The sequence below is a fragment of the Sceloporus occidentalis genome, unplaced genomic scaffold, assembly GCF_023333645.1.
Source record: "Sceloporus occidentalis isolate IW3139 unplaced genomic scaffold, rSceOcc1.0.p SCAF_16, whole genome shotgun sequence".
NCBI lineage: Eukaryota > Metazoa > Chordata > Lepidosauria > Squamata > Phrynosomatidae > Sceloporus > Sceloporus occidentalis.
Window position 1 is genome coordinate 6,149,814 of NW_028316996.1, and position 22,934 is coordinate 6,172,747.

Genomic DNA, 22,934 nt, shown 5'->3' on the forward strand with positions numbered 1-22,934 from the left:
ATTAAGCAGCAAGTAAACATTTGGGCCTCAAAAAACAAAAACTGTCTGGGCTTCTTACCCTAATAAAGTTGGCAACAAATATATGAACATAATATAAATGTAAGGTTTTGGTTATATGAAGTGGCCAAAGCATAATTAAGCTCACCCCCCACGTCAAGGCACCTCTCAATAGGGTGAGAACCTACTCTCCTCAAAGTTGATGTGTTAGAAGCAGGAAAAATGTTCAAATGTAAGCATCTGTCTCGTCCGGAGGATAACCTTGTGTTTGGGTATGGAACCCAATGGCAGGGACCTAATATAGGTTCAGGTAATCCAAAACATCAAACAGAAAGAGTAGTTAAGCCGTAGTCAGGAACAGATCCGAGGTCGAGTCGGGCAGCAGATAGCAAGGTCAAAAGTATAGGCGAGGTCTGGTAACTAGGAAGCTGTATGGAAGGATCAGGGACTGGGAGCAGGAGCATTTACAGGAGTAATAGCGCTGGGGTATCTTCTGCACAAAGGCTCAATAACCTAGCACTGAAGGCATGGTGGAGGGTTTTTATACTTCCTGGTATCCAAGGTATGCCTCCGTTGCCAGGGAACTGGAAGGAGGAGCGGCAGTATACAGAATTACATAGAGTATGTCGATACCTGGACACAGGGGTCAGTTGCCCTGTAATTTAATTCTTGCGTCTGCCATCTTGGATGAAGGAATGCATGCTTCTGCTGGTAGAACGCATGTGTCCGCCATATTGGATGGTGGAACGCATGTGTCCGCCATATTGGCTGCTGGAAAGCATGCGTGTGCTGCTCCAGAGAACCTGGGATTGTCGGTTACCAGGAGGCCGTCAGGGATGAGAGGACACCCACATGGGACCTAGGAGCACCAGGTAGGACCCGGTCACGGGAGTTGTGGACCCGAGGACTGTCGACAGCATCAACAGTGACTTTGACAAGGGCCAGGTTGTGATGGCTAGGCAACTGGGTTAGAGCATCTACAAAATGGCAGCTCTTGTGGGGTGTTCCCTGCCTGCAGTGGTCAGTACTTATCAAAAGTTGTTCAAGGAAGGAAAAGCAGTAAACCGGCAACAGGGTTTCAAAATGTGAAAGAGGGACACTTTTTTTTTTTATCACTCTTGCGGAACTCACCAATGCAAGCAATTGCACCTTACATGATAACAACTTACAATAATGATATATATGTTTACCTCTGTAAATGGCTTTAAGTCCCACTTGGAGAAAAAACACTAAATAAATGCATGTTGTTGTGTGGCTTGGTGCCAAAGGATTGGCATTAAGCAGAAGTGTTACCACTATTGCTAAAGAGATTAAAAATAACTGCCATCTAATTACAGACACGTAAGCTTAACATCTGTAATGGGGAAATTATTTGAAACCTTGCCAAGAAAGTGAACGGGAATGAGAGTGAGTGAGAGTGAATGTAGGCACTGGGCAATGAATTTTGTTTCCAAATTTTAAGCCAAAATGGGCAGGGGTTTGTTGGCCTAAAACTATTGGTCCGAAACAAAAGTGTCTAAATCGTTTTTGGCCTATTTGCACATGTCTACTATGTATCTATGTAAGCATGTACCTGTTTAGAGAGCCAGCAAATAATTTCTGTCTGCTTTTGTGCTAGTTGTTGCACAGCCCAACATCACCTAACTAAAACTGCATGCATACACCCGTTGGGGCCCTTGCATGACCTTGCAGAATTAGCTGCTGTTGCCGGGTTCATGTTGTATACTTGTTGCATGGCAGAAATTTCAGCTAAAATCAAGTAAGAGAGAGGAAAAGCCTAGAGACCTAATAATCCCCTCTGGCCTTATCACTTCCCGTTCATAGACATCAGGCGAAGCACAAGTCCCGTTTGGGCTTCTAGAAAGAAAAACTTGCTGCATGGCGGAATTTATCTCCAAACAAAATGACCTTATGGCAACTTCTCTCTACTCCGTTTTTATCCACCCATGGCTTTGGTTCCTATTGCTGCACAAAGAAAATCATAAATAAATAAACACAGTGGATATTTTTACAGTTAAAGGGATATCAGTTAAATTACACCTTATTAAACATTCAGCGGCTGGGTCACTGTATACCCCTTTTAAAGTTTTGAAAATAATAGCAGAACTGATCGTAATTAGGCACTGGCGAAAAGTTTGTGTTCACTTTCGCGGAAAAAAGCTTCTTCTGATCGGAGGAATTTCATCCAACATTTTTATTTTGAGAAATACCATCTTCCATCTGAGTTGCCATGGAACAAGAAATAAACGTATAGAAGAAGTTGAATTAAAATAGAGAGATTCTTCTCCTCTTAGTGTAGTTAAAATGGTGTCTGGGGCAATGAACAAATTAATGGACAAATGGGTAAAATTCGGCATGAAAACTAATTTGTACAAAAATGAATGTGCAAGTCTAATTGTAATAAAGTGTATCAGTGTTTCTTTGAAGGCTATTGCTCCTTCTAAGACTGTAGCACATGGAGTATTTATAATATAGATAAGCTTAGATATACATATATATATCAGTGTATTGATTAGGGGTGTGAAATGCATTTCACAACTGATTGGATGAGGCTCTGAAGATTTATTGTATGTTTTTTCTTTGTGATACCTTGAACTTGTGATTTTTTTGTTATTTACAGCTCCCTGTCGCCTGATGTGAATTGAAGACAACATTTTTATCTGATGCCCTACAAAAGAGCAGTCTTACTACATGTGCATGCTTCTGAAGGGACGGTCATATAAAGACCCTATGTTCTCTTTAAAGATTTGTGCAGTTTTTGAAACATTTTGAATAGTTCCTTTAAACCTGCCACATACATTGTCTCTTGCAATGGTATTTTTTAGCTTTATTATAGGGCTATATAGCTTCCACACTGCTGACTTATTTAAGTAAGCAAAATGCAGTTGATTTTGGTGACAAGGTAAAAATCTGGAATTTCCAGAAAAGCGTCCCTCCTGAAACATACTTCGTAAATGTGTGCTATATGCACATTACAAGCAATTAAATGTTTAAAAACAAGGACACATTCTGTTTGTGCATATTTCTAATTTTTTGATGATGTGGCATCAAGACATGAGAAATGGCCAAATTTAGAGCAATCCTTACACACATCATGGGATTTTTTCACTGAAGCGGGAGCACTAGTGTCAAGATGCCCACTCTGGTTTGTGAAAGACAATCATGGCAAGTTTCTCCTAGAAGGAGAGCTGGGCTGGCCGTACATAATGCAAACTTCAGTCAGTGGGATGATTTTAAGGAGATTGCACCCCACTAAAGATACATTATGCATGTCCAGCCAAACTACAATGATATTTTTCACTAAAATGTTTGAAGGACCAACTGATCCTTTATACAAGAGAACCTTTCCTCACTAGCTCAAACCACGGCACGTCTACAAGTTGTGCCACACTCTAGAAGCTTGTTAACTCACCCCAGATTTTAAACTATTTGGAATAGTTAGCTTAGTCCTGATTGAAATCAACGGAGACTGAAGATGTAACTGCTCAAGAGGGTGATGCTTGGTTGATTACCATATCACTGCTGCTTGCCACTCGATGAGCTAGTAGCTTTTATTGAACCCAGTAACTACTGTGTATAATATGTCTCGTGTCCTGCGTTACAGACTATACCTGTTCAGCAACAGTTTGATTTTCATTTATCACCATCCCAAAAACCCTTTCATAATAACACTAAGTATTTAATTTGTTTTCCCCATGTTGTACGTTATAGAGTATTCTCAAATGTTCCTTCAGTTCTCCGACAAAGCAAACAATCAGTGAGTTCAGTGAGAGGTGCCAGTGTTACCTCACAGCAGAACTTGTTTACCACAAGTCAGCTTTTGGGAACGCCACGCACAAACTGTTTCGCTGGCTGCAGAAAACATGCTATGAGGTGGGGCTGGGCCGAGGCCCATGCAACAAATCAGTGTCAGTCAAATGGAGAGCAAAAATAACACGTATCTTCCAAGTCATGAAGTAAACTGATTCCCCGCGTTTTATCTGACGGAATGTTCACAGAGAACTAACAGGGCAATCACGAAGTGAAAGTGAAGAACAAACGAGAAAAATATTTTCAGTTTTGTCAGTCTTTAGAGAAGAGGTACACTACCCGTTTGTTTAAATTGTTTTAAGCTGACATGGCTTAAATTTGAAATAAAGTAATATTTGGCTTTTTGAATACATGATATCACTGAACGTCTAGCATAGAATGCCCAGATGCTTCATTTATTTTTACACATGTGCACAGCTGTTTTCAATAGAGAAAGGCATATAGGGCCTTAACTGGAAAATACCAGCTACAGTCTATTTTTGCCCACCGCCTTATTCTCAACTGCCAATAAAACATGTGGAATCCCTACTTAGAATATGGGCGTGGCTGAATTAAAATCATTTTGTCCTTAATTATATATACTGTATTTTATATATATATATATATATATATATATATATAAAGCTTACCCAGAGAATGCCACTTTAGTCCTATTCCAACATGACCAATGAGCATACAAAATATCATATGGAAAATATGTTGGAAAGAACTATCTTTCCTCCACCCTTTGCAAGGTGTGATAGACAGTGGGCTGGTTAAAGAAGCATGCCCTATTTACTGGTAAATTTCCTATTGAGCTTAACCTGCAAGTGTGACAGTTGTGCTCTTTTGGGTTGTATGCATCAGTTTGCATACAGTAAAATGCAATGGCGTCCATGCAAAATGGACTTCAACTTGCGTTTTGCCGTTAAGAGTTGACTGGGAGCCATCTTATCTCGCCTAGAAGTCTTGTATGTTTAACAGTAGGTGCGACACTTGTGTTAAAGAGAAAAGTCACATGTTTAATACTAAATAAGTTGGCGTTCCTGTCGGGACCAAGAATGCTGCAGTTCACTCATAAGCCAATTAGCAGTTTGTCCAAAACTAATATTGCTACCTTGATAATAAGCAACGAGGGGGAGGTGGATTGAAGTGCCAGCGGATGTATTATGAGATCAGATGGCTGATATGCTGGTAAAAACGTTGATGAAGGGATCAGGAATTATGCTGTCAATGGTGCCTTTCCTACCTAAAAGCCCCTCCCTCCAATAAAAGCCATCACCCTCAACCAGAATAACAGCACAGTTCATGGAGGTTATAGCTCTCAAAAGCAAGTGCCCCAGAGGTCCAAAGAAATAGGTAAAATATATATGTCCACAAGCATGCCTATTTGTATGTTTTTTTTAGCTTGCATATGTAACTTAACACCTTCTTATGTGTGGCTAAATTGCGTTATATTGTATACTGCCACCTATATGGTCTGCATGTGGAATCTTTATGTATGTAAAACCACATCTGTTACATACATTAGGAAAGGGAGGTAGGGGTATTTAAGAAGACACTTATTTCTGTTTTATTTTTAATTAGACTTGGGCGCCGGCCAACTGTTCATCTTCATGGGGTGAAAAATCCTTTGTATTCCGCGAATATTTGCCCGTTCCTGTCTTCTGTTCGGGCGGATATTTGTGTGCTTTCTTCGTGTTTTTGTAGAAGGGATTAATACAGGGTTAATGCGGTACAGACTACGCAGCAGCTTTGGCGCCAGGAGTTTAAATGTCCTTACAAGCAACTCTATTGGTCGCCTGCAGGGGCCTCCTCTGCCATCAACCAATGAAGTACACCTGTACTTCACTGGTTGATGGCAGACAAGCACCTCCTTTCCCAGCAACTTAACCGGCGAAGACCACTGGTCTCCCTGCTGCAACAGTTAAAAGTCCGTACGAACAACCACTAAAGTTGCTTGTACAGACCTTTACCCGTTATAGCAGGGAGACCAGCAGTCTCTGCCGGCCAAGTTAACCCCTGACGGTGAACCTACGTATTTCTTCTCCCATTATCTCCGCAGCATCGCAGGGGTTAACGGGAGCAGAAATCCGTAGGTTCCCCGTCAGGAGTTAAAAAGGCCGTGCAAGTGAGCCTATTGGTCGCCTGCATGGTCTTCCTCTGGCATCAACCAATTGGTTGATGCCAGGGGAGGACCTTGCAGGCGACCAATAGTCGTTCGCACGGCCCCTTAACCCCTGATGCCGAACCTACGGATTTCCGCTTCCATCAACCCCTGCGATGCTGCGGCGATAAGGTAGGCTAGATGGGGAAGGGACCAGGGAGATTAGTAGACGAAGACTAACACGAAGATTCTTCGTGTTGTGCGTCTTCGTCTTTGTGTACATTTTACCGCAACTATATTCTATTCTACGTTTCTTCAGAACGAACACGATTGCACAAGTCTACTTTTAACATTATTCTGGAATTTATAGGGAAATAACAGTAAAACCATATCTATTCATATTGGTATGTTATATAAACAAGTCAATGAACCTTTTTGAAATTACTATAACCATAGCGTTAGGTTAAAAAAAATTTTTTTTCTTTAAAGGGGCTAGCAACCATATTATCTTCTTAGAACATAAGAGAAACAAACGAAGGTGGATTTTCAATGAGACATGGTTCCAATTTACTTACCTACCAGATGTCTCCTGGGTTTGGACAATTAACCTGGGTAGTCAAGAATGCCTTGTATTTGCACATGAAAATACTATATGGGAAGGAGCCTCAATCTTATGGGGAAACATAAAAGAGAAGAACAGTGCCATGGAATTTTTTTTGTTCTTTAATACATACAGCATACAGTAATATAGACAAGCATTGACAAAAAGCTGATTTTATTTCATTGTGGTCCAATAACCCCATTTTATTTGCAGACTCATGCGACATTTTGGATTACTTTTTTTTTTTTTGCTCAAACACCACAATGGGCTGGTTCTTGATGATAATGCTAATGAAGTCCTACGCAATTCTTCCCTCTATTGGCTTACATTTATAATAGAGTCCAGCTTAATGATTAACACCGAGCCATTCTATTGTTTACCGCAAGGCAGTATGATAAGCGTAATAACACAGCTGGAATACATATACATGACAAATATGCATCCGTTTCAAAACATTGTATTATCAGTAAAGTAGAATATAATATTATTGAAAATAATTGCAATATGACACTTGTAATATATAATAAATATATGGGCATACATTTTGTTTGACTTCTTTCTGTAATCTAATCATGCCCAGTTTTTTCTGTTATGACATGAAAAAAGATACAATAGACAAGGTGGATATTTGTACTGATGTTATTGCTGTAATGCTTCATATGTAATAGTACATATATCATGCATTTGCAGTCTCTGCAATCAGCTTTTCTAATCAAACTTTACTAGGTATGCTTCTTTTCCTTTTTGGTTTGCAATGTCTGTATCATTCAGAATCACAGAATCCTTTGGTACTGTGTTGCTTGACTTCATTTTCTGGACCATCTGTGGACCTACCATTGGGGTCCCTTCTCTCATATGATTGGGACAGAGGAGCAGGTTTGAGGGCCACATTCTTTGAAGCAGCAATTGCATCAGTAGTAGAGCAGATAGGGCCATTGCATGGGGATGCTGATCAGGGGCTCGAATATACCAACATATCAGGAGAAACCTAACATTTATTTAAAAGGAACAAATACAATCTTTAATTTTCTGGCTAAATAGTGAGAATGTATTACAATAAAAATTAAATAATGTCTGTGTTTACTGTACAAAAATAAATAAGGTTTATTTTATGTACAGTAAACAGACATGATTTCTTTTTTATTGTAATATATTCTGACTTCTACTTATAGAAAATGCATCTAGAAATAGACAAAGGCTTCCATTATAGAGCCAAGAGTGCTTAGCCTTCTCTGTATGCAGAAAGTGTCTCACAGCAACAATGGTTTCTTGGCATGGACTCTGTCACACAGTGGGTGAACAAGAACATAGCCTTTTAAAATGGAGGTTTATTCAGTACAATCTCCAAACTTGGGTTTAAAAATAGAGAAGGTGAATATTTTTAAATTACATCTGCCAACATCAACCATAAAACAGATGTAAATATAAATATAAGTGGTATTAGCATGTGGTCTTGAGGAGCAACAATTAGGTTCCAAGTTACACTTAGAAACCCTGGATAGATTGAAGGACATTAGTTGGTTTCTGTAGCCCATTGCTGAGCCCCTCTAAATACAAACCATACTTATTATTATGCAATTATAAAATGCATATCATAGAGTCTTGGTCTGAGAAGAGCTGTGTTATCAGTGTGACATTGCATACATTCTGTTGTACAATGCCTGCATTACTGTGAAAGCAGGCCAAAATACTTTGCACTAAAATATATAGACAAAATGGAATGAATTTGAACTTTTATTGTTGCTTCTGAAAATTCCAAATTCATGTGTTATTTTCCTAAAAATACACAGAACAAACATTTACACTTGTTACAAGACCAATAAAAATCTATACATACAAACCTGGGCACATTAAGAGAAGTTGGTTGCTATTTTAAAAAAGGACAAAAAAATAAAAGCCTTTAAAAAAATAAAAAAAATTTAAAACATAAAACCATTAAAAAAGGGACATTAGAGGAATATCTTAATGGGTTTATCCAGGTGTGGGAAGTTGTTGTCTTTGATTTACAAGGGCCTTCTTGTGAATCCTAGGGGAGGTATATGTACAGTTTGGTCATAGAAGTCCAAAGAGCTAACCGGTTTGACAAAACAGCATTTCAAGCTACCACAGTATTTTATATAGCTTCTTCAAAGAAGTGGTTAGTTGTTTTCTTGTGATTGTGCAGTGGCCTGTTCAAAGAAGAAAAAGCAAAACTTAAAAGCTGAATAAAAAAAAGCTTCATTTTATTTGCAAGAAAACACATAATCAACTGAAATCCTATGAAGATTTTTGTTTTTAATTTAGTTTTTTTTAACCAACCACTACATGTTAGCCAGGTGCAGACACTTTGGAAAATGAAGACTGTTAGAATGCATAGTGACTTTACAATTGTGATCGCGTCGTCACTCTTAATGAGCGCACTATTAAGGAGCACATTTGGAAGAACAAATTCTCCCATGTTTGGCACTTACATTTTCAGCAAAATCTAACCTCTAGGCAAACCTCCAAGATTTTGCCAAATAAGAAAAAGGACCCTCGTAGAACATCAGTATGTGAACCAAGGACATGCCTGATTACTTTAAGGTTATGCTTATAAACATTAATGTCTGACTATTTGTCACCCCCCCAAGACATGGCCTGCGTGCCATTCATTATCAGTTTATATATGGACCATTAAATTGTAAGGAGCTGCGTAATTTGTTGGTACTTAATAAAAAAGAAAAGTTCTGACTTCTGACAATCTTAAGGGTATAGTAATCTGTTTGTTACTCTGGTGTAACCATTAGCGGTGTTCATCTGAGGACTAAAATGTCCAGTAATGCAGAATCTGCACATTTTGTAACCAATGAGTACAAACAGACTCTGTAAATTGTGTGACTATTTCATGTTACCATCCTATAGGGTTTATGTGCCAACTGCTTTTGCGGGCAAACAGAAAACTTGAAAGGTTTTGTTTGCCTTTCCATGATGCAGAGAGCAAGAATTGGAAGTCAGTCATGTTAAATATTTCATTGCAGCATTTCAACAAGTGATAACTGGTTATAACAGGATAAAATGCAACTCGTTGAACTCAAATATCCCTAGAAAACCATTAACTAGAAATTTTTAAATTCTATGTGAAAAACCATATTGCAACCTTTCCAAGTAGATACACATATAAAAATGGATGGTAAACTTACAAAAGCAGAGCCCTCTTCTGTTCCAGGATATTTAAATATTTAACATTAAATTGTATCTTGTCATTTTTTAAAGGTATTATACATTTTCTCAATACCTCTATTGTTATAACACTACAGGATCTGCACCATATAAATAAAGGTAATGGAGTGTTTTATTGCAGGAAAGCCAGGACCAGGGGCGTGCTGGGCCGGGGGGCAATTGCCCCCCAGGCCGCCCTGAATCCGGGCCGGCGGGCTGGCCGGCAGACGACCATTCATGGCAGCCGCAAAGTTAAAATCTAAGCAGCTGCCACCGGGACTGTCCGCTGTGCCGGTAGCGTACCTGGCGGGGGGCGGTCCGCCTGGAGTGCCGCTCACCGAGGGGTGCCGGCACGCCTCCAAAAATTATGTGCGCGGCAACTGTGGCTGTGCGTCGGGACTAGATGTCAAATCCTGGCACACAACACTGAAGCCACGCCCACCGTCTTCCGCGCTCTATGCACCGGAAGGACAGGACACAGAAGAGGAAGAAGAGGAAGAATGAAGAGGAGGAGGAAAAGTGACAGTGCCAGAGGAAAGGTAGGAAAATATTAGTAAGTGTGTGAGAGTGATGGGTGTTAAGCTATAGTTTATGATGACTGTTTGTGAATGAGGGTTTGAGATTGTATGGAAGTGTGGGGGGATAGCATGGCATAGGGAGGCTATCTAGGCATGATAGGAGTGTGATTGCTGTTATCAAATTTTTTTTTTTGTCCAACTGTGGTATGTTAACAACACTTTTATTAAAAGTAAATTACATACCAAAATTGGACAGATAAATTCAATAACAGTATTAATAGATATATATGATTGCAAACAGCAATCACACGCCTATCATGCTAAGTCAGCCAGTACATGCTAGAACCTGGGCATGATAGGATTGCGATTGCTGTTTATATATATATATTAATATTGTTATTGATTTTTTTTTGTCTAATTTTGGTGTGTTACTTTTTTCCGGTTTTGGCCAAATGAATGCATCCCTACTATGTACTAAGCCAGTCACTGAAGTGTTAGGCCTACACCACATCAATGTTTGGCTTAGTATATAGTGATAGGGGTTGTACTGCAGTATTGTCAGTGTCTGGCTCAAAGTATAGGCACAGATTGACGGTGGTACAGCGTAATCCCTAAGTATATAATGTTAGCAGTTATGCTGTACCACCGTCAATGTGTGCCTCAGTATATAATGATAGCAGTTATGCTGTACTCCTGTCAGTGTTTGCCTAACCATAGAAACTATGCAGTGTTAAAGTGTGTGTGTGTGGGGGTGCCACATACAGGATCTGCCACAGGTGCCAAATACTCTAGGTATGCCCTTGCGTCGTGCGGCAGTCAGGCCCAATGGCCATTCCTCAGCTCTTCGTCTCACGTCTTAAAAGGGGTGGGATAAAGAGCTGAGGCACGGCTATTGGGCGGCATGGTGCGTGCACGCCGGCTGCTTTAATTTCATTAGGCGCCGGTGGAGTGACTGCCGCACGGCGGCCGCTTTCAATGTCGCTCGCAGCCGCTTTGGTGGCGCAATGGGCCACTTGACTAGACTTGCCCCCCAGGCCTTAGGCTGCCAGCCCTCCCCTGGCCAGGACCTTGGACAAAAGGTGGCAAAACTAGCATAAGAATATACTATTCACAAGTTATCGTCCTTTTCTTCACCCACACTTATAATACAAAGGCTTTCTAAGCCAAATTAGCTTTCCCTAGAGTAGCGGAATAGTTTAATGTGGAGAGATAATCATGCAAATTCTAAGATCACTGTGCTATAGAGGCGGACTTGTAATGCACATCTAATACCTTGAGCAAACATCATTAAATACATTTATTAAAATATACTGAACATTAAATATATGATTTGGAAAAAGGTCCACTTTAGGTTTACCTACATATTAATTTATTTTCCCTGGGCTATGAATAGACAATTTTCTGGAGTTTTGCCAAGTATTCATTACAAGCCAATGCATCATAATGAAATTGTTTAGCATTTTTTTGTAATTGATTTGTTTATAATGAATATTCTTCACATCTTTTGCACATCACAATGTGCATCGATTATACGTTTACACCATACAAGAGTTACCGCCGCCTTACATTTGCTGCAACAATAAGGATAACATGGCTCGGTTTGTAGTTTATACTTACAAAAGGAGTCCTTTCTCCATACTTGCTCCAAAAGGTCATTTTAACGGTATTTTTGTGCCCAGTCCGTTGATCAAATGTATGGCAGTGGTCAAAAGGAGGGCTGTAAAGATGAAGGCTCACAGCGGTCTCTGTATGGCTTGGGTTTTCCACACGGTGAAGGCCTATGGAGTCTGAGACATATAGGAAAAGCAATCAACATAAACATTTACATTACCTGTCTGTTAACTGGTAAGATCGAGGAGAACTATTTATGGGGGAGAAAATTACATCTGTAGTAAAATAGTCATAAATAGTTTGTTTAAATATTACAGCAAGGAATTGAATGGGCAAGTCATTTCCCTCATCATAAATTGTGCCAGAAGGTCTTGAGATAGGGGTTTTTACAATAGAACTAGAATACTAAACAGGAACAGTAATGTCTGGAGGAAAAAAAACCTAAGCTTGTCCTGTTTTGGTAAGGATGGGCCTGCCTATGTCATCTATGTGATCAAATGACCCATTTAAAGAGAATTATCACCTTTATTTATCTTAGCTTAGCTAAAGATTAATTTATCAGATACTTTGTACTTTGTTTTCCAGCCAGTGTAATTGGTTTGGAAATATTTTAAAAGTTTAATGGAAAAAAGCCAAGATCTGCAACACAATGTAGCCAAACTAGCATTATCTAATCAATTTCCTGTCCTTACAAAGGCTGTCTGAACAACTCAACAGTATGAACTGTATGAAAAAAGGAACACAAACAGATTGACAACAATATGTTGAGAAGGCTGATCTCATGATATACACATAAAGTAGATTTCTAATACATATATACTGCCTATGTTATGCCTAAATGCCATTATCCAAGTACTATATATAACAAATACATACCTAAAAATAAAAAAGGGGATTAGAGGAAGTCATAGATCAACTTTACAGGGGAAGTACCACAGAAGGGAAAATATTTTTCCTTGGGCATTAAGTGCTTCATACCGTAATGTAGGTTAGAGTTGAAGAACCCCCTCCCGATTTCATTACGTTCCAACACGCTAACTTTATCTGCAGACCTGGAGGCTGCCATTGTTTTCAATCATAGTGATTCCGCCTGCTCAAACACCCCACTAAGCTGTTTATGGCAATGCTAATCAAGTCTTGAGTCTCCAAAGAAACCCTTTCCACCATAGACTTTCATTAGACGGATGTCAGTGTCTTTTAGATTAAGGCTGAGCACAAAAAGGTAGTATGTATGTTTGTATACTTTTATTTATTAAGCGCTTTACAGTTTACATTCTAATAATTTATATATATATATATATATATATATATATATATATATATTATTCACATTTGAATGCAGGAATGATAAAGGAGGCATTTATTAAACTGGCTGTATTAAAGACAAGAAAATAAAGGTCACTCATATCTGCCAGGGTAAAGTCTTATCAGGTGTTCAGACAGGAAAGTAGAGTGGATGTTTTTTTAAGAATAGTGATTTATATCTAAACTAGTTCAATAAAGTAATAGTTTAGTTTATGCAAGTTCAAACAAAACGTAACATGATCGTAACATGATGTCAGCAATACCACAATACACATCATGAAAGTATCTGAATTAACTAAAGAACATAGGTACCACACGTAATGTTTTAATTTACATACAAGTATAACTGTGTTAGCAAACATGTTATTTGTTAATGGTTTAATTTTATAAAGTGAAGATTGAGAGACACCCTGATAGACAGAACATTCGTTATATCAAGTGGTACTATGCATTTACCCAATGCAGAGCATGACAACAGATAAACACGGATGAATTACCATTTATGTAGGCGCACTGATTCAGCTTCAGCACGCCTTCTGATTTTTTCCCCATCTCGCCATTCATTTTCTTTTTTGGCCATTCATATAACGTCTCTTTAAGGCTACCCTGAAGAATCTTCAAGAAGCAGTGGGAGTTGGTGTGGTCATGGATACTGCTGCATGGGGGGGGGGGGAAAGAGGGTAAAACAAGTTCAGGTAGAGGACAAACCCTATGCAATGTACAGTAACGCCATGTTTTAACACTGTATTCATTCATTGACTGCATCACAATGTAATGTTGGTAGACATAAAAAAATGGATTTTCAAAGATTGAAACCGTTAAAATTGGACTCCGATTACATTTGTGATTTTCTTTCATTATAGTTTTTTTTTTTTATTGCTTTACAAAGGAATAGTTAAGATTAATACTTTGTGATTGGCAGAGGCACTTGTATGGACAAGTACAAGCACCGGAGATGGGTGTTCACCATTCTATTTTAGAAGTCAGGCAGTGGCACAGGCTATTACATAATGAGAAACAAATTAAAATGTCTGTGGAAAATGCCATAAAGACCAAAACAGAACAAACAACCCCTACATGAAGGAATATATAAAGGAGATAAACAGAACTATAATATCAATAACTGTCACATGCTTTTGGTTTCCATCATGATTGCACCAAACACATAAATGCTCTATTTTAGCTTTAGTAAATAAAATACAGTTTTATCCACAGAACATTTAAGTGTTTCACTTTTAATTAGGTTACCATCACAATTGTGCAAACTATACAAATGTGTTATTTATAAAGAATTTATAATGGATGGAATTGCAGGTCAACTGGAAAAACAATCTGATGGTTAAAAGAAAATGGAACAGTACGTTCTGGAATGCACATAATTCTACTAGCCACAGGCAGAGTAGCAAACCTAGACTTTACTACATAACCTTAAGGGCTATAAAGGTGTCCTATTTCATTTGAGAGAACAACTTCACTATCTACTACAATGACCAGACTCAGGACTCATATACTTTATATAGATCTATAGATTAGATATAGAACTAATCACCAAAAGAACTCTGATGGAAGGCTATCATATCTATTATTGGGCTTGGTTTCACAAGGATAACCATACCGACCCGTTAATGTAATACACCTAGAAGAACAAAACAGATCTCCATCATCTACACTCCCAGATCCAATTGACATCACTGTGTTCCAGTAACTATAATGGCAGGTTAATAATGTGTTTTCTTTACCACTTCTGTGATCTAGAGGACATACTTAATGCAAAAGTGGAGATCCGAGACCTTGTGTTACACAGACTATTATACAGCGGCAACTAGTGTGTAAAGTTTAGTTTTGTTTATCCCAGTACTAAAGGTCATAAACACGGCTTTTATATCCATTTCCAAAAGACAGAGGAGAGAAATATTTCTTAGAGTTTAATATTTCAGCATCCACAGTTTCTTATCGGCCTCTCAGCTGCTTCTCCTCCATTCCCAATCATTGATTACATGTGGAAAAGTTTGGATGAAGATTGCTTCACACAGAATGGGCAATGAACCACAACAAGCTTGCCCAATTAGAATTTGAAGTGGCAGGAACCCAATGTTTTCATACAAGCGTTACGCAAAAATACTCGATTACTTATTAGGACATAAAGTTGGTCTAATCAGCACAAATTGACTGAACATGTGTTAAGGCTGTATGATCTCTATAAATCTGCAAGTGTTACATATATTTTTTTTTGGACGGTAATACTTTTTTCCACTCACTGGTTCATCTGATGAGGTCTCCGAATCTCCACATTATCTGTTACTTTATACGTTGTGTACAAGGAAAACCTATAGCAATGCATAATGACCACTAGAACTCACCTGCCATGTCCTTCACCCCAGCACAAGAGCATCAAGTTAAATTTCCCATTTCCTTCATCGACAAGATTACGAGTGTACCTAAAAACAGCAAGTGTTAGAACAGTGAACAAAGTATATTGTATTGGAATGATTGTATAGAAACATGAAATATGATAAAGCAATACGTGAAATAAATTAAGGTTAATGGGGAAAATACTGGTCACAATTTTGGCTTTTGCACAAGAACTGTGACAAGGTTATATTGTACAACAGATTGTGCACATACACTTACACATTTGTATCTCGTTAGCCACTAAGAAGAAATACAGCTAGCGGTAGTCTCATTTTATTTATTAACACCCTCCCCTACTCCCATGTTCCCTTAGCTCACCTCTCCTAGTCCCCCTAATGCAATACTTACACTACTGTGGCTGGTCTATCCCTTACAATGGCACTTTTACTTATTGTGTAATACACCCTAAATCCCTCTAGATTGTAAACTGTCACTGATCCGACTCCCGGCGTTTGCGGGCGGACCGCCGCTCGCAGATGTCGGGCGCCCGATACCCCGTCACCGGCGGGCGGATCGCCGCTCGCGGACGCCAGGTTCTCGATCCCTCGGTTCCCGGTACTGGAGGACGGGCTAACGTCTGCGGTAACTGGGAGTTCGAGATCCCTCCCCGGTGCTCCGTTGCCGGCAGCTGTAATATCCGCCGCCGGCACGGAACTCAAGGGATTGAGTTTGAGGTCCCCCCGGCCTCCATACTTACCTCCTCCTCTGGCGGCTACTGCAGGAACTCTGGGGGCGCGGCTATGCCGCGTGGCTAGCATCGGGGTGGTGACGGACGGCTGAGGGCTCGGCCGTGACGTCAGCTTGGAGGCGGGGTTTTAGGTTGGCGCCGGCTTTAAAAAGCCGGAAATCCGTTTTCCTGCACCCTGTTGCGGTCCTATACCTCGTATATTGCTGAACTCCTGATCTTCGTTATTTTGACCCTCTGCCTGCCTGTTTACTCTTTTGGATTGCATTTCTGTACCTCTGCTCGGTGATTTGTGTACCAGTTTGGGTCGTCTGACTACTCGCTCCGTGTCTCGACTCCTGGCTTGTTTAACTACCTGCTCGGTGTACCAGTTTGGCTCGTCCGGAGATTCCTTCACCGGTTTACTCAGTATCTATATCTACCTGCCCGTACTAGGCCTCCTTACTGTTGGGATCCCCTAAGTCCTGGTTCACCGTTACTTGGGGCTTCTCCCTTTGTATAAGGGGACTGGGCAGAATAACTCCTGCGGTAAGTGCCATTGTACGGGTAGTCCTGACAAACTCGTTTGAGCAGGGCCCTCCTCACCTGTTGTCTCTGTAAGTAACGCTGTTATATTACATACTACTTGTTATGTCCAGTCTACCCACTGTACAGAATTTGATGGCGCTATATAAAACAATAAATAATAAGTAAGTGGGTCTCTCTGGGTGCTCTTCTCAGTACATAAACGGTAATAATGCAGATACTGCGACTTGCAGAATATTATGTCACATGAGAAACTAAGGGGAAACAGAAAAGGGACAAGCAAGACATCTTAGTTTTAGGGGATTGTTTAAAAAAAAAATAAGCTCAAATATTATGTATGCCAAATATTTCATTGGCAGTTGTGACTTAATATTCAGATTTTACCAAATTGTTCTATGTTCTTTATGCTGGTTTAAACCTTAGTACTTGCAGAGACAGGTGTAGAATATATTAATAAAATATGAAATCATCGGCACTTCCGCACACGCTGCTTGGAACATAATGCTGAAGTATGATCTATGATTCTAACAAATCTACATCAGTAACTTTTAGTGTTGTGCGAAATCCAGCAAGAGCTCCAGACCAGCAACCAACAGATATCACAACGGCTCACTATGAAACACTTTGTTCCATTTAATTTATAACAGTAACATGATCTTGATTATTGGATCTGTTCACTAAATAGGGAGTTTGTATCTTTAGGCCCCTGACAAAACAAAGTAAGCTTCTCCTTCAATAAGGGATGAGCTAGCCCATTAGAATATATAGCTAAATAAATCTTCCACATTACCTATGCATTATGCAAGGCCAACCCTTCTTGCCGGAGAAGTTCACTGGCAATTGCCCTTTATAATGCATAGTGACATCAGGGAGTTGAAATGTTCAAGTTGAACGCGAAACTGTCCTGCAAACTCCCTCTTAAGTAAATTTCCTAAATGAAATTTAATGACTGCAATGCACAAATGCAGACTGTATTTAAAATGTTCTTTAATACTAAAGTTCATTTCTTCCATAAATAAATTTATATATGGGCTTCTATAAATTGATGTATGACAGCAGCAGCCAACAGGTAGCTCTTGACTAGTTTGGACAATTATCTAAATGTTACCTAGGTACACGGTAAAACCGTTGTTGTTTAACAAAAAACCTGATCTGTTTTTTTAAAAAATGTATTCCATTAGAAATAGAGCCAGAACGTTCCACAACAAATATAACAAATATTTGAATAATCACTCTACAAGTATTTTGAAAGCTCAAAATAAGATTTGATATGGTTTACTCTGGATTAGCCAACATGTAGATATCTAGCCTTTGAAATCCCATGGGATCTGTAGCTAAATGCGTGTAGAAAATGTAAAATATGCATGTTCCTGATCCCTGCTTTAGTGTTATAAAAGTCAACTTTGGGCCCACAGATTGTTAGCGTCTTCCTGTATCGCAACACAATCATCGGTTGTCCTTATTTTCCGAAAGGTAAAAAATAAACACCAGGTAGTGAGTCAAAAATGTAAGTGAAGAATGAGTTAAAAATACTTCCCACAATACTGCAGCAGCCCAAACAACTCTCCTCTCAGTGTTCAACAGATATAGGGGCGCATGTACATGTGGGGAAAAAATTAAAAAATAATAGTGCAATAATGTCAAATAAAAAATATAGTATAGATGTGTAGTGGGTGCACTCACAAAAATACAGATGGTATACAGGCTCTTCAGAATAAAATGTTCTTTTTTTTTTTTTCCCCCCCCACATGTACATGCGCCACTATATCCGTGTTATTGTCCTTATTTTCCACCACTTTTTAAAAGTACGGTTGAAAATACCTCATAATGAGGACTAATACACATTGCCAGCAAAGCATATTTTGTCCTTTTAGTACTGTATTCCATGAGTATCAGAACAAATGAGGCATTGTGAGCTGCATGAGATTACAAACTATGGTTCAACTACAAGTATTTCCTAATTGTCAAGTTCTATGTAGCCGCTCACTTTTTGTATCTCATAGGAAGTACCTTAGAAGCCCCTCTCTTTATTGTGTGTGTATACTGTATATTATATTTATATACACACATCAATGCACACTGTCCAGTCTTAACACATACCCCAAAAAATTACATCATAGAATATCTAACATCATCACATATGATCCTGTCAATGTGTAAACAATTTGAAAGGTCCATATGGTTCTGAGCACCCTGGTGGTTCTATGTGGAATTGCAATTAAAATACACACATTTTCTAATGGTGTGGCTTATTACAATGAGTTACTGTATGTTTAACATTTAATGCATTATCTCAGAGACTACTGAACGGCTTTATTAAGAAAGAACCTTATTTCAAGCATACCTGTAACCTATCTGTAAAAAGTTTGTAAATTTAAACTACATTTTTGAATAATAAATTGCATTGTGCTTCGCACACATTGATTATATATGTAAAAAAAGAAAAAAGAAAAAACAAAGTGCTAAATGTGGAGCAGGAAGCATGAACACCAACAGAATATTCTTGATGACTGGTCCACATTTAACACAACGTAATACTGTTTTTTTGACATTTTGGTAACAGGTTCTACCGATGGCGTAAAAAGAAAACAGGATTTAAGTTGAGTCAGGGCCAAACATAATGAGCTGCAAAGCCTTGGGCTAAAGTAACTTAAAACTGCTTTAAAAACAGACAGTATAATTCCTTATGTTAGTATTTTTAAGAGCTTAATTTTCTGTAGGACAAAACCACAAAGTTACAGAGTTACACAGCATCGTGTTCCATACAGCTGCCAATTTAAATACAATTATCAAAGCTATTATCCTCTTGGAATATATAAAAAAAGCGTTTGATAAAGGTCACTTTTCAGCCTGTTCCTACCTAAGGCAGGTAGAAAACACACACACACACACAAATTATGGATGGATGCATTTGGGATTTTCTACTGCAGTTGAAGACTATATACAAATGCAGTCTACAGTGAAACCTATAATTACAAGAATGAATCCAGAAATAAAAAAACATAACCTTCATCAAGAATAGGCATAGCTTGTACTGATGTGTCACAGAATTTGTTTTCATATATATATTATACACACACACACAGAAAATCCTTTCATTAGAAATACACTATTTTGGTAGGGACCAGGACAGTGGTAGCCCCAAGAAATGGACACATCAGTTCACAGAGTACAGTTAAACCACAGTGGGTGTGAGCCAGAGCCCTGCACTTTGAGTTATATCACTTCAGGATTACTTGGAACAAAAACATGTGCTTTTGGGAAATGAAGTAATGAAAAGGGTCTGAAAAAAAACAGGTTAAATCTGGATAAGTAAGCTGTGCAGCCATGCAAGGCAGATCTGGCAGCAACCGGCGGTGTCAAACCCCAGTGACATGTGATTGGCTGCCAGAGACACTCCCACTCCACTCCCACAGAACGCTCTGGAATTCAACAGGCTCTGCGTGGCATTTACCAAAAGCCTCCGGCTCTAGAGAGAACAGCATGGTAAATACAGAGCAGCTGCGGCAAATCACATACATGTGGCCCCTGACACATGCCTGCAGTATGCAGGAGACCGAGTGATTATGTCATAATACTCTTTTATTTGTATGTGCCGCCTGAGAGATAAATCAAACTTGATATCATATAGATACATCCATACACACACACTAAGAGTGTATGCACAATATTTACAAACATGTCTCTGCTGTTTACAAACATAATTGGTTACATATTTAGCCTTTGAGGTGCAATAAGATAAGTTAACAATGTTTATTAGGACATTGTGTAATTAATTGTGGTGTTGTTTTCAAGTGTACTTGATGAAAATAAAATATTTAAAAGACTTTCATAAAAAAAAACACATGCTGCCCATGATTTTATATATATATACACATACATATATATATATATATATACATACATACATACACACACACACAACTTAAAAAAAATGTTTCTTGATAGAATGTTTACTATTTTGCAGTTTGAGGACGATCATGAAATGCATACATTACACCCATTATCTTCCCGTATGTATGTATGTATGTATATTATATATTACACCAGTTGCATATTGTGCCAACTTCTTTAATTTGAGAATGTGGATGGCATCTCCATTAATGCAAGTCAGGTGTGGGTGAATATCTGATTTCGTATCACAGCCTTCTATTGGTCATAATGGTCACACATGAACATATGGAAAAAAGAATGCAATATACTTAATGTACCCATCAACAAATCCTCTCTCCATTATAAACCAGATGTGGTGCAGACAACTAAGCTAATAGATTTTTTTTAGTGCATCACAAAAATATACCATTCTGTTGTTTGTCTATTGGACTCATTACCTGTACTGATCAAACTTTGCATACTTCATCCATTCCAGTGGATTGCTTTCATAGGATTCCACTAGATTCTGAACTTCTTCCACATTTACTTTGTCACTGGAAAAGATCTGGTGTAGGATCTGGATGAGCTCATCCAATGTCTGAGGCTTCAGGACTTCGGTGTGATCCATACTATTAATGTGGCACTAAGCACAAGCTCCTGTGGACGCCAGCAGCTCATTCACACTGGATAACTGCAGACTTGCACGGTTTTCTTCACTATTTATGTTCTCAGACTTGAAAAAAGGGTTGTACCAAATTTCCTGGGGGTGGCAGGGCGGATAACTCCAGTATCAGCCTCTGATCCTTATCCCAGGCAGTGTGGGATGGCAAGTATTACACTTGGTTTTACATACAATGAAGTTTGCTGACATAAAAGATAACACACCAATGCCATTAACCTCTGCTGCTTGCAGACATCCACATTAAAGATAGGCAATAAAGTACCTTGACTACCTCTTATAAATGCATAGATCTTTCCCAACTGAGCTTTCAGTATGGGGCTTCCAAGGGGGAAAACCACTTCCATTGATTTTTTTTTGTTATGCAGAATCCCTACAATCCTCACTTCAAGCTGCTTTGTATAAGTAGTATAATGAGTTATAAAAAAAATGGTGTTTTAGGCAAATAATCATTAGCAGATAGTTTTTTTAATTGTTTTATATGAAGCTTTTGTCAATTTTAATGGCAGAAGCCAGCTTTGTGCTTCCGACAATAAAGTGTAATGGAAAGAAAATAATATAGCCAAATTTCACTGGGTTAAATAATTATCACTGGAAATGGTTTTAACAATACTATACGGATGAATGTTTGCGCGTATGACGGTACTTGTTTTTAATACTGCATTTAGTAACAAAAATGTTACGTTCCGAAGAGTAGATGGAATGGCACTTTTAAATAAACTTATGGAAAGGGTCGCTCCAGCTATCATATGCACATTCCCATCGAGCCCCCATTTGTATTTTCCTTTTCGTCTGACTCTTTTCTGTGCTTGACTCGGCCAAACAAGAGATATACCCACCAATACACATGCACAGAAAGTGTCCCCATTATTTTCAATGGAAACTATTTCCTGACACTGAATTGCTGCCGCAGGTTGCCAATCAGTGGCAAGAATCGTCGGACCACTCAGTAGTAGGGTAACTGCTTTTTTTTTCTATTTCTTTAGCATTAACTATCCCTTTAATATAGGATTTTTCATTCTTTGTTCTTGAATGAATTTTGTAATTGTGGATTTATATAAAATGTTTTGCTCAATAAATAAAAAAAAATCTTAAAGGTCACAACAGTATGCATCCCACAGTATCACAGCGTATACAACTAAAAGTGTAGGAGCTCCAAAAGTTCTAAAATCTCTGAGTTTAGATATTGTTGAATGGATTAGAGAGTGGCTGAGTGACAGACAACAGAGGGTTGTAGTCCACGGAGTGTATGCAGAGCAAGGTACTTGGACCCATTCTCTTTAATATTTTTATTAGTGATATTACAGAAGGCCTTGATGGTATGGTATTGTATGTATTTTTGCTGATGACACAAAGATTTGCAGCAGGGTTGATGCTCCTGGAGGGATAAGACAAATGGCAAATGATTTAGGTAAACTGGAAAAATGGTCAGATCTGTAGCAATTGGTATCTAATGTAGATAAATGCATCTAGGGTATAAAACCCAAGGACAGAGTATAGAATATTTGATAGTGTCCTTACTTTTAACGTGTGAGGAAAGGGATTTAGGGGTAATTATTTCAAAGGATTTAAAGATAGGTATACAATGCAGTAGAGCATTAGCAGTAGCAGTAGAGGTATTAGCAGTAGAAAGAGGGAAGTGCTCATGCCATTGT

The 22,934-nt window shown here is 38.7% G+C and overlaps 1 protein-coding gene across 1 annotated transcript; it reads right to left on the reverse strand.

Annotated features, from left to right (window-relative positions):
• Positions 1–8,632: 8,632 nt before the first annotated feature.
• Positions 8,633–21,228, reverse strand: LOC149302968 (cysteine dioxygenase type 1-like). Its single transcript, XM_089481891.1, has 5 exons — positions 21,059–21,228; positions 15,466–15,543; positions 13,603–13,760; positions 11,807–11,976; positions 8,633–8,662 (listed from the first exon to the last, which is right to left on the reverse strand). Exons 1-5 carry the CDS (start codon positions 21,226–21,228, stop codon positions 8,633–8,635), a joined length of 606 nt encoding a protein of 201 aa, XP_089338017.1.
• Positions 21,229–22,934: the final 1,706 nt, after the last annotated feature.

What these genes read in the sequence shown, in the direction of transcription:
- LOC149302968 (XM_089481891.1), bottom strand. Translation starts at nt 21,228, where the DNA reads ATGGATCACACCGAAGTCCTGAAGCCTCAGACATTGGATGAGCTCATC. An exon ending in GCAAAGTTTGATCAGTACAG is followed by an intron (nt 15,544 to 21,058) that starts GTAATGAGTCCA and finishes TGCTGTTTTTAG; the next exon opens with GTACACTCGTAATCTTGTCG. An exon ending in TGGGGTGAAGGACATGGCAG is followed by an intron (nt 13,761 to 15,465) that starts GTGAGTTCTAGT and finishes CCCCCCATGCAG; the next exon opens with CAGTATCCATGACCACACCA.